General features: G+C 41.2%; 1 protein-coding gene across 5 annotated transcripts in view; it reads right to left on the bottom strand.

The window, feature by feature from the left end:
* The window catches only part of MGAT4A (alpha-1,3-mannosyl-glycoprotein 4-beta-N-acetylglucosaminyltransferase A), a 53,358-nt gene that overhangs the window by 21,855 nt on the left and 19,115 nt on the right, over positions 1-12,388 (bottom strand). For 4 of the 5 annotated variants that reach the window (XM_077927584.1, XM_077927581.1, XM_077927582.1 and 1 more), the window contains exons 3-5: positions 6,639-6,806; positions 4,927-5,067; positions 2,240-2,373 (exon numbers count right to left, since the gene is read on the bottom strand). In XM_077927584.1, coding sequence (XP_077783710.1) covers positions 2,240-2,373; positions 4,927-5,067; positions 6,639-6,806 — 443 coding nt within the window. The remainder of the gene's footprint in view (positions 1-2,239; positions 2,374-4,926; positions 5,068-6,638; positions 6,807-12,388) is intronic. The other variant, XM_077927585.1, reaches the window with a different exon arrangement.

Consider the following 12,388-nt stretch of genomic DNA (forward strand, 5'->3'; position numbering starts at 1 on the left):
TTTACGAACTAAGCAAAAGCGGAAGTAGTGTCCCAGTTTGCGAACCTTACCTTGGTTTAAGAACGGAAGCCGAACAGTGGAAGGGCACCAGCGGTGGGAGGCCTCATTAGGGAAAATGCACCTCAGTTTAAGAATGGTTTTGGTTTAAGAACGGACTTCCAGAACGGAAAAGTTCGTAAACCGAGGTACCACTGTATTAGGAAGCTTCCTATGTCCTTATGTTGGTTGATAACCAAACACAGTCCTGGTTTTATATGGCATTTCCACAGCTCAGTTTGCTCTTTTCTCTCTGCTCTCCCACCACATCCCCCCCACCCCCCCACCCCCCGCTTTTCACTTTAACCTGCAATAGGCAACTGAAAAAAACATTACTGCAAAAAGTGGCAGATCACAGCCTAGGTTTGGGCAGTTATTTACTCTCTCTAAATTACCATATGCCACGTTTGTTCTGACTATCTCACTGTTTATTGCTTAACCTCCAATCCAAGTGTAAAATGCATTGGAAAGCTAACTACCCGATGACAAGGGGTTGGAGGGTAAATGCACAATACCTAGAGATGTGTTTGAAAATCCTTCCAATTAGAAAGACCAGTTTTTTACTTAATATTCAGGCAGAACTTAAAAAATAAATTAATGTTGAAAGATTGAGAGTAGAGTTACACCTTTAGGGATTTATTTGAACTAATTGCAGGGCTTTTTCTTCAGCAGGAACTTGCTGGAACTCAGTTCCAGCACTTTTCAGATGGGCCCCATTGCCATTATAAAAGAACACATGGGGAATTCCAGCACCTCTTTTTCTAGAAAAATAACATTGACTAAATGTGATTTGATAATTGTAAAATCAAATGTCTGGACTCTGGAGAGTCACTTAATTTCTTTGAAACATATGTGGGGACAGAGTACTGAAGAACTGTTTGGATGATATTTTGTATTCTAACGGATTAGCCTCCAGAAATAAGTCAGTTTCCTGACCCTTCTCAATCGATCTCAAATTTGCTACAGCCGCGCAAACTCATTTTGTGTTAGTACCTATCCAGTTAATTAGGCAATTCAACAGTCATGTATTAATGCACACAATGTATTTATTCTCTTTCAGTTAAACAAGAAAGAGAAAGCAAAATGCCCCATTATAGGTTCAATGAGCACAGGTGCTTTTTGCCTAAGATGAAATCAGGAAATCTGGGTAACACCAGAACCCAGATCAGCAGTGCCTTCAGGTGAAGGGCAGTATACAAATTTAATAAACAAGACTATACATGTAATTGTATACTCATGTCCATTCCTTATTAATATATTTTTCTCTCCCTTTCTCTCCCCTTCTATCAAAATTTAGACAGCAAGGTCTTCAGGTCAAAAGCATATATTTGGCCGGTCTTAGTAAAAAAGCATCATGCAAGTGGATTGCATAATTATAAAAATCTTCATCTTAATGTCTAATCCTCAATTGTTCTGGATTGTTACAATTGGGCTCGGGGCACTTATCACTAATTAAAGCACAGCCACTTAACTTTCATATCCAGGACCAGGTCCTAGCAATACTCCTGGGCTGTGGAGTAGCAAGAATTCACACTGCTGATCTGGTGCTGGTTTAAAAAACTGAGGCAGGGTGGCAGTGCCCACAACACCTCGAAGACTACCTTCTTGCCATTGCATGCTTGCACCAGATAGAAAGTGGAGGAAGACGTTTCTTCTCATATCACAATTACAGGCAAGCTCTGTCTTGTTTGTTTGTTTGTTTGTTTGTTTGTTTGTTTGTTTGCAGAACATCACTGTAGTTGCGGCATAAGTCTGTTTCCTCTGTTAAGTGCCTTTAGCATCTGATAGCATCACAACTGTATCTTATTACAGGAATAACAAAAATATCACCCATACGTAGCTCAAGCTCCTAGCCAGAAATCACCATTTTCCATCAGAAATGCAGGTTTTATTTCACTGTCCATACGAATGCACATGCAAATGCAAGCAAAGTATTTAAATGAGAACTATTTTAAAGATTTGCTTAATTCTCCCTACTGAACTTAAGCCCACTCAGTGTAGGAGAGTGGAATAAGATATAATTCCACACGCAGTGAGCCTCTTCATGTTCAGAGAAGGCAAAACATTTTCAATATGACTATACGGCAGGAAGAGATGAAACACAAAACTTACAAATAACATAAGGAGCAGTAACATCCCACACACTGGTGCTTCTTGCAATCAGAAACAGAGCTACAATGGTAACAGCCTGCCTTGGGCTTACCTCTCCTATGAAGACAACCATAACACAGTCTAGTTTCTCTTCTGGAGACAGCTTGTCAATCAGTGAGTGAAGAGTTTCTGTAAGGTAAGATTTTACTTTTCTCTTTACGGTCGGAATTCCCATTACTATAGAAACTGAAAAACAACAATGAGCAATTCACTCGGGTGGTTTGAACAGGAAAGAATGTGGTTTGTCACACAAGGTGTAAAAATACTTTAAAACATAACAGAGTGAAACAGGGCATAACCAAGGGGTGGTTTTTTGTTGTTGTTTGATTTGGATTTCGGTGTAAAGGAACAAAAACAATTTCAATACTACAGGTATGATCAAAACAGGAAGCATACATTTGGGCAGGGGGAGGGGGAGTTTCTCTTATGGATAGTGTGTTTGTATAAAAGTCTCAGACCAACGTTTCAATCTCTATTTGGTCAGGAAAACTGAATTTTGTTCAAATGTTGGATTGTGCAAGATACAACTTTTCGCCCAAAAAGCTCCCTTTACTCTGAGTTTTTCCTAACTACATAGCTCTTATCCCTTATGACTAATCCAAAATCAGCATCACCTACTTTTTCTTCCTCAGTTCCTGTACAGTAGTACCTTGGGTTACATACGCTTCAGGTTACAGACTCTGCTAACCCAGAAATAGTACCTCGGGTTAAGAACTTTGCTTCAGGATAAGAACAGAAATCGTGCTGCGGCGGGGCGGCAGCAGTGGGAGGCCCCATTAGCTAAAATGGTGCTTCAGGTTAAGAACAGTTTCAGGTTGAGAACGGACATCCGGAACGAATTAAGTACTTAACCCGAGGTACCACTGTAATTGAAACCCCTTCCCCCATCAGCTCTATTAACACAAGCAGCCTCCTCAGTCAATGGGTGGTGGGAAACCATTGCAGAACAACTGGAAAACTATCACAGTTTTTGGGGTGGAGGGAGGGAAGGTGCTGCGCTGGTTGTCTGAAGCTGTCCCAGAACTGCCATCTTTTCTTTCTATAGATTTTAAGTTGGATTTTTGCCAACAAGTGCATGATACAAGTCATACAAGTCACTTGCCTGATGAAACCCTTTCCATTAAAAAGAGTTTTCATGCATACATATACCTACGTATAAACCATAATGCTTGATCATGTGCCTTTCATACCTGACATGCACACACATCTCGTTAAATCCAAACAGTACAAAATCCACAAATGCAAAGCCTCTCTATTTATTATTATTATTATTATTATTATTATTATTATTATTATTATTATTAAAAAGCCAACCAACAGAAGTTGGATTATGAAAACTTTGGGCTACTAGATAATGCAGACTTAACAATCCATGCAGAGCAACGGATGTGAAAATAATGTTTTGCAGACAGACACCCATAATTCAATAGCGAACATTTCTCAGGAGATGTCTTCATGACTAAGCCCTACTAATCTGTTTTGCAGGACTGGCATTCAGTAGCATAACATGAAAGAATCAAAACCGAAGGAGAATGTACAACCCATTTACCTTGGGGCCAAAGTTCTACTTACGCAGTGAGTCTTCCTTCATTTTCTCAACAACAACTCCTCTGTGCCTTATGAAATACTATACAGGTCACTTCACACACCAAATTTTGCTGGGTGCAATTTCAGAACAAGAAGCACACATTTGCAATCATGGTTTATAAACTATCAGTGAACCATGGCTCGCAAGTGTGGTTTGTTTGTGATTAACAAACCATAGTTATAACACTGGGCCAGGTTCAGATGGTCAAGTTATAAACCATGGTTTAGTGTCATGTGGGAACCAGGCCAATGTCTGAAGTGCACTGTTAGTTTTCCTTACTACGTACAACACCATCCTATTGACTCGGGAGTGTCAGAGACCATTTCTTGAGGGGCTGCAGAGGAGTTGGCAAGGAGAAAAATTAATGATAGTCCCCAATGTGCATGCAAAAAAATTAATAAGCAGCAGTTGCATTGGTCTCCTTGGACCAAGGTGATTATATTTTATTGGAACTACTTTGTGTACTTTAAACACTTGCCAAAAAAAAAAAAAAAAAAAGCAATGAGCAACTAAAGGAGGCCCAGTTACCTACCCCTATACTCCACATTCTACAGTCCCTACACAGCATGGAAACAATGGGCAGGAGTCACTTAATGTGCCCATCAGTGGAACCCTGTGCAAGGATCTCCCCTTGTGCAAAGGGGCTTCCCCACCTCTCCTCCCCCATGCCCCCCAATTGGCTCTGGGGGGTCAGGAGAGCCTCCAGAAGAGCATGCGGGGAGAGGGGATGGGAGGAGGGTCATTCCATCTGGCAAGCTGTAATTGCTTGCACAGATGGAACGTTTGTAATAGCACAACACTGAATTCCACCCCAGCCTACTAATTTGTGAGCATGTGGAAAAACCCATGCATTGTTATTTTTAAAAACTTAATTTAAGAACAGGCATGCTGCTTCAAATTAGTGGGGGTTTTTTTTAATTATACCTTAACATCAAAAGTGTGGGATCTGCATGAGACAATAAAAGAGAAGGTTAAAGACAAGCTTCTTCCACCTTGGATTCAACCTGAATTCTAAGAGACAGCTAACAAAAGAAGTAAGATTCCTGTATCTTTTGTCTGCGAGGAGTTGTGTACTGAGCCTTTTTGCTACAGCCGCAAGGGTTTGTACACATCTTTAAGTGCATCAATCATAGAAATATTGTCAGTTTTACCTCCGGTTCTTCCAAGGCCAACCTGCACTGAAGGTCGAAGGCTTCCTTCATTTTTCAATAAATGAGGCAAGTGGTAATATATATTTGGCACTTGAAGAGCTTTCCTGCTTGTTAACTCCTTTAGCAGTTTTAACGTTTCGTCTGAAAACAAATATATACATTATATAGCTATGCAGCCATCCAGCCAAAATTGACCCTGATCAAGAATCTAACCCAAAGTGTAAGGAACTGTACACATTTCACAGGTTTATATGAAACAGAATATTTTTAAAAAAGATTCCAAAATAAAAGCAATAGTCACGGAATGTCACAAAATAGTGGTTTGCCTGGGAATGGAAGCAGCTTTCTGTGCAACATTTGAAAGTCGGCTACACAAATGAAGAGGGCTTGCTGCTCTTTTTCAAACGAATGCAGCTTAGGTCCTCACCTAATGCCCTGTACATTTAGAAGAAGAAAAAAGAAGAGTTTGGATTTGATATCCCGCTTTATCACTACCCGAAGGAGTCTTTCCCTTCCTCCCCCACAACAAACACTCTGTGAGGTGAGTGGGGCTGAGAGACTTCAAAGAAGTGTGACTAGCCCAAGGTCACCCAGCAGCTGCATGTGGAGGAGCGGGGACGTGAACCCGGTTCACCAGATTACGAGTCTACCGCTCTTAACCACTACACCACACTGAGCACTGTATGACCATTTTAAACAGCCCCTAAGAATCCTGAGACCTGTAGTTTGTTAAGGGTGCTGAAAGTTCTAGGGAAACTTCTGTTCTCTTCACTGAGCTACAATTCCAAGAGTGGTTTTACAACCAATCCCTCTGCCTGGGGAATGCTGGTAATTGCAGTTCTGTGTAAGCTAAGTATACTAATTGTTTTCCAGTCTAACCAATTGCTCTACTACATTAACTTACATGGGTTTAATAAACAGTTGTCATTACAAAAACAAAGCCTAGATGAGTTTTTGCACCTGAGGGAGTCCAATCTGGTTTTATGTATTTCCACCCCACAAATGATTAATCTATAATGAAGTCACCAAAGCAAGAAGTTCGGCACCAGGGGGCTTTCAAAGAGAACGTGTGTCCCCCCCCCCATTGGCCCAAATGGATAAATTCTCTGCACACATTATACAGAGATCAAATCCAGAATCTTCCATGGAACCAAATCATATCTCAAGACGCTGGAAATAAGAAAGAATGCAAATATAGACAAGCAGTTGACATCTGTCATGGATGCTTTAGCTGAGACTCCTGCATTGCAGGAAGTTGGACTAGATTACCCCTTCCATTGGTCCCTTCCAATGTTACAATTCTATGACATTTATTCCCGTACAGGGAAAATGAAATTTTATTTAGGTATTCGTAGCTGGATATCAGGTTGCTTCACCAAAGCAACAGAAACTAGGTAATAATCTCTAGATGCAAGGTATAGTGTATTTCCTTCACATCCAAACATTCAGTACAAGGCAAGAAATTGGATCCTGTGCAAATCTGAATCTGAGCACTTGCTTCTCACACGCACTCTAAAGGTGGAACAAAGTTAATCCTAAAGGAAAGAGCAAGGAAGGAAATATTTGCTAGTTTTTATTTACAAACTCGTCAACAAATGAATACTTACAAATGCACAAGGAGAAAATTATTGAGAAAAGTGAAGTGGCAAACATGTCAATCTTTAATTTGTATTTTTAAAGAAAAAATAATAAACAAGAAAATTAGCCTGTACCTGAAACACTGCTCAGTGCATCCTTACTTCCATTTGTTTCTGCGACTGCCCGTCTGAACTGCTCCAAGATGGCATTTAATTCGGAAGAACGCTGCAGGGTTCGGTGCTCAGCTACGCGAAGACGTTCTTTCAAAGCATGAAATTCCCTTTGATAAGCAATCAGCTTTTCTAGAAGTGGAAATAATGCAGGTTATTCGCTGTTTTAAGTCTGTCATGACATATGTGAACACTGCTTCTCCTGTAAAAAAAATTGTTTTCAGTTCAAGGAAATAACAAAGAGACTCCAATTTAGTAATATAACATTTCTTCAGATACAATTTAGTAGGTGGAAATAGACTGAAGGACTTATCTGCACTATAGGAAGGAGCACCAAGAAGAAATACAATTACACCGTAACAATATTATTTTGCTAAATGAGTCTTTGTGAATATGCTCATGTATACTGTTATTATTACTAAGATTACTGTTTTTATGTCATCAGTTTTAACTTGTATGAATGGGAGGAGAGTGAGCGAGTCTTTGGAAAGGTGGCTCTGCAACATTGCCAGGGTCAGGAAAAGCAAATTCTAGTGACTGATGACAACAAACAGGACTTCATTTTAAGCAAAACATAAGATTAAAGGCCAACATCATTCCTTGGGGAAACTGCACATTCCAGAGCATCTGTGCCCGTTTGACTAGACCCTAAAAGTACAGTGATAAGGAAAGAGCTCGTGACCTTTGGTTCATGTAGCAAGAAGAAATCTTGCAATCCCAAGACCTAGCGGCATTTGGAAGGGGCCCCGAAAGATGATGCAAGGATCTTGCAATTTTCCAAGTCTGCTTTGCAGTCTAGAGAACATCTACAATTAAGACTGTGCCATGTAGTTAAAAGACTGAGCTGAGAGTGTAAGCACTTTGGTGTCTGGAGCAAAAACCTAGGCAGTGCCCCACAATGCAATGTGGCACTTCAGCATGGTTGCATTCTTGTCACTGTATGAAACCCAGAGGTTAAGGGTGGCGTCTCTGAACGGAAGGACCCTTTCTCTTCAAAGATATACTCCTTCCACCCACAGAGTGACAATTTCAACTGCTACCCATTACGTATAGAAATGCTTAGTGGCTTTCCCACTCCCCGCCCCCATATCGTTCTGATCTTAGCATCATAGCCTAGGGGTACTATATGCAATCTGTAGTTGAGCGTCGGAGCAACCTAACATTGTAGCACTAAAAGTTCTGGGCAAACATCCAACCTGTTCTCTCAGTATAAGAAAACAAAAGACAAATAACGAAGCCCAGTTTTGATTCGTGACACCGGCAGCAACAGGGTTCAAGGTACCCGTTAGTTCCACGAATCCTAGTTTCACCTTATGAACCTCCTATATTCTGCTTCTTTTGGCTTAGATGTATTTACAAAGAGGAGAAAGAACGGGCATTCCTGTGGTTAAGAATCTGTATACTCAGGTGGTGCTTGAGCCAAGTTCTTACAGGTGGTAAACCTCCATATGCATTGCAACACTCCAGATTGTGCATAAGGATTCACATACAAGGAATCCCCTGCTCACAGAAAACCTAGGTATCAAAAATAAAGGTTCTTGCCTAGCTTTCTCTCCCTCAGCTCCATGGAGAAGCATGCAGTCATGTGAGGCCCCCCCCCCCACACACACACTACCAATATGACTCTAGCTTCTCAGTTGCCAGGTGGGCACATTGTAGGATAAACTCCTGATGGAACCATTCATGACTTCCATTATTCCTAACCAACTTCTAAATTAAGTACAGTGGAACCTCAGTTGTCAATTTTTTATCTGTGTTGTTTTAAATGAGACCATCTTGACTGTGAGCCCTGGAAGACCTGGCCCTTTCCCATCTGGCCTGGGAGAATGGAGTGCTGACTGACTCCAGCTACAAAAAGCTATTTTGTTGTGTACTTTTTGATATGTTTTATTTATTGTTTATGACTTCTATATTTGTAACTATGTAAATCTTGTCATGTTGAAAGCCGCCTTGAGCATAGTTTCAACTATGGAAAGGCAGCAAACAAATGAAATGATGATGATGATGATGATGATGATGATGATACAGGCAGTGCTTGAAATTAGCCAGCCACCAGACACATTTTGCACCTGGCTATAGACCACTTGCAACCAAGTGAAGATGCCTGGGCACCAGGATGGGCCTAACATCTCCATCATCTAGAGGTGCATGCCTGGGGATCATTGGATCTTGACTGTTTTCACACACTAACACCACAACCTGTAGAATACTATCTGTTATATTTTATCTGCTCAATTGGAATAAATTGCAGGAACCAAAACACTTTTTCTGTGCAGTGTGAGCAGGAGTAGTCACCATTAAGAAAAAGAGGTAGGTATAGCCCAATATTTATGTGGACTGTCCCTGGATCAAGTGACTTTTCTTCTTTAAGTTCTCAGAGTTCTTAACCTAGCTCAAGGTTGTAATCTAAACTAGCCAGATGTTTAACTGAGAATCAATCACAGTCAGTCCATTGTTTGAAAAATAAGACTTTAGAGCCTTCTTGCCCCAAAATGGCAACTAGACATTTCGTTCTGGTGACTGTAACCTTGGTTTAAGGAGCCATTTGGTGCCTAGCTTATGTATCTGAGTTTCTAACAGGCAAGACTCTTGAAGCTGAAAACACACTTTCATATTGCTCCTACAATATGGTGGCAAGGCCACTGAATAGCAAGGACTCCAATTCCTCTTGCTTCTCATTTGCCTCTGATTCCTCTAGCTTCAGCATCAAGTGAAATAAACTGCTAATTTTTAAAGAAAAACAGACCTGCATGCCATCAAGAAACAAACATCCATGAAAAACTCAATTAAAAAAAAATACATGCAACACAACTTTCATAACCAGAAGCAAAACTATTTATCTTTCAGACTCTGAAATTTTAGTTATGCTAGAATCCTCTATCTGGTAGTGCTTCTTTTGCGGGTTGGCATCTTTACCACCAGCCAACCACCAATTTTATCTGCAGAATCTCACTTCCATGCTCTGGAAGGAAGTGCTTGAACTACGCCATCAACTGCCTGGGGCCAGGGAACCTGCTATACCCATGCTATGCCCATAATGTAATTGTATCTATGTATGGATTTTAATGGGACGCGGGTGGCGCTGTGGGTAAAAGCCTCAGCACCTAGGGCTTGCTGATCGAAAGGTCGGCGGTTCGAATCCCCGCGGCGGGGTGCGCTCCCGTTGTTCGGTCCCAGCGCCTGCCAACCTAGCAGTTCGAAAGCACTCCCGGGTGCAAGTAGATAAATAGGGACTGCTTACAAGCGGGAAGGTAAACGGCGTTTCCGTGTGCGGCTCTGGCTCGCCAGAGCAGCGATGTCACGCTGGCCACGTGACCCGGAAGTGTCTGCGGACAGCGCTGGCCCCCGGCCTCTTGAGTGAGATGGGCGCACAACCCTAGGGTCCGTCAAGACTGGCCCGTACGGGCAGGGGTACCTTTACCTTTACTTATGGATTTTAATTGTTAGCTACTTGGGAAGTCAATGCTGGCTGAAAAGCAGGGGATAAATAGGATAAATAAACACAGCCCCCCTATTCCTTCCTTCACTAATCACAACAAAATAATATAACTAGGGGCCGAATCCCTACCAGATCAATTTTAGATTAGTTTGAGGGATGTGGGGGGTTTTTTGCAACCTAGCTACTACCTAGAAAGCTCAATCTCAATGTCAGTTGATTGAGGTTTACCGTTACAGTACCAGTTGCTGGCCTTAGAATTGCTTTATTATGTCTCCTTCACTAGACTGGAGAGTTGCAGCCAAAGAATCACATTTTTTCATTCTTTTGCAACAGGACTAAATAAGCCTTTGGCCTTCAGAAATAAGATTGTGTTATCCTTGGCAAGGATGAGGACAGGAGATTATTTCTGTTGAGAATTCCAGAAATCCTATGACTTCCTCAGTTCTTGAATTACACTAACCTTTTTTTTTATCCCTAAAGCCTGGTTATCAGAGATAAAATGCATTTTTAAAAGAGCTTTTTCCCCATTTTGTTTAATACTTCCTACTGACAACTTCCTTTCCTTAAATATGAATGCCCTGGCGGTTGTACTGCCTGATTTGGCCTCAGAGGAAAAACTCATTGTTCAGTTACAGCTTACAACAGACATTTACCGAATTTTTCACTCTATAAGGCGCACCAGACCATAAGACGCACCTAGTTTTTGGAGGAGGAAAACAAGAAAAAAAATATTCTGAATCTCAGAAGCCAGAACAACAAGAGGGATCGCTGTGCAACGAAAGCAGTGATCCCTCTTGCTGTTCTGGCTTCTGGGATAGCTGTGCAGCCTGCATTCGCTCCATAAGACGCACACACATTTCCCCTTACTTTTTAGGAGGGAAAAAGTGAGTCTTAAAGAGCAAAAAATACGGTATTTAACATTTGCACTGTGCAGTACAGCATACAGTACAAGTCTAGCCAAACAAGTGTGACTGTGGTCAGAGACTATCACAAGTCAAACCCAGAGACAGTCTAAACATGTGGTAAGTCAGATCCTAGAACTGCAGTGTCAGAAGGGACCTCAGATGTCATCTAGTCTAACTCCTTGCTCAATGCAAAATCTGCAATGCAGGATACAACTACAGCATCCTTGATAGATGTATATCCAGTCTGCACTTAAATATTTTATATTTTAAAAATATTTTTAATGATACTATTCCAAACACCACTCCCCAGACAACAAAAGGGCAAGGAAATACATACACTACAAAGAAAAGTTTCAGACACCGTTGTTTACAGTCATGTAATGGAAATTTCATAGTGGGCTAAATCGTTCAATCCTTGTTTCATCTTCTTTCTTTACATGTCTGCAAAATCCACACTAATTTTGTGCTGTGTTAATAATCTTCTCTTATCTCCTGGGTAACAAATGTTACCATAGAAGATTTTGGTTTTTAAAAATCTAGAATGTTTTTCACTCTATTATTAGATCTGCTCTCTGCCCCCCACCCCCACTGGCCAAATATAAAAAGCATTTTTATACAGTGTAGTGAAATGTTTTCACAAGAGCTTTCAGGGGCATGAAAAACAGACATAATATAGCATTCAGGAACTGCCAGCGCAGAAGGTTTTTTTGTCTCAAGACATTGCATAAGAGCATATAAAACTCTGTTATTATTGTGTAATCCACTTCAGAAATTAAATGTAAATATTTGAAGAGGCTTGACATTTCACATTCTGGGAAAAGTAACTCTGCCTACACCTTCATTGGATTTCATTACACAACCTTTCCCCATCCTCAAAGCTTTTCTCCAAGACAGATTTAAATACACCCACATAAATTTTCATCAGCCACAACCATTCTTGCCTTCTTCCCACATAAGATACTGGGAGGGGGGAACCCTCGCTGGGCCTAGGTAATTCCACAACATCATCAGAAAAGAGGGTCTCTGTATCAAGCTAAAAGAGTCCACAGTAGCAAATGCACTATTATTGCCTGATGCCAACAAATATTCAAGAGTGCCGCTCTCTAGAAAGGAAGATGTATAGTCCTTGGCAGGATTCCTGTTTCTGAAAGGGGCTGGACCAGTTACCACCATCAATACTATGGGCTAGTTCAGAAAACCACTACTGCATACAGAAGAGTTATTTCTGGATAGCATTCGAAATTAGCCAGGCGCCAGGAGCATTTTGCACCTGGCTATTGGCCATTTGCGATCAAGTGAAGAGGCCCGGGCACCAGGATGGCGCCTGACATCTCCACCACATGGAGGTGCATGCCTGGGGATCATTGGAT

This window comes from Podarcis muralis, chromosome 4 (assembly GCF_964188315.1).
Source record: "Podarcis muralis chromosome 4, rPodMur119.hap1.1, whole genome shotgun sequence".
NCBI lineage: Eukaryota > Metazoa > Chordata > Lepidosauria > Squamata > Lacertidae > Podarcis > Podarcis muralis.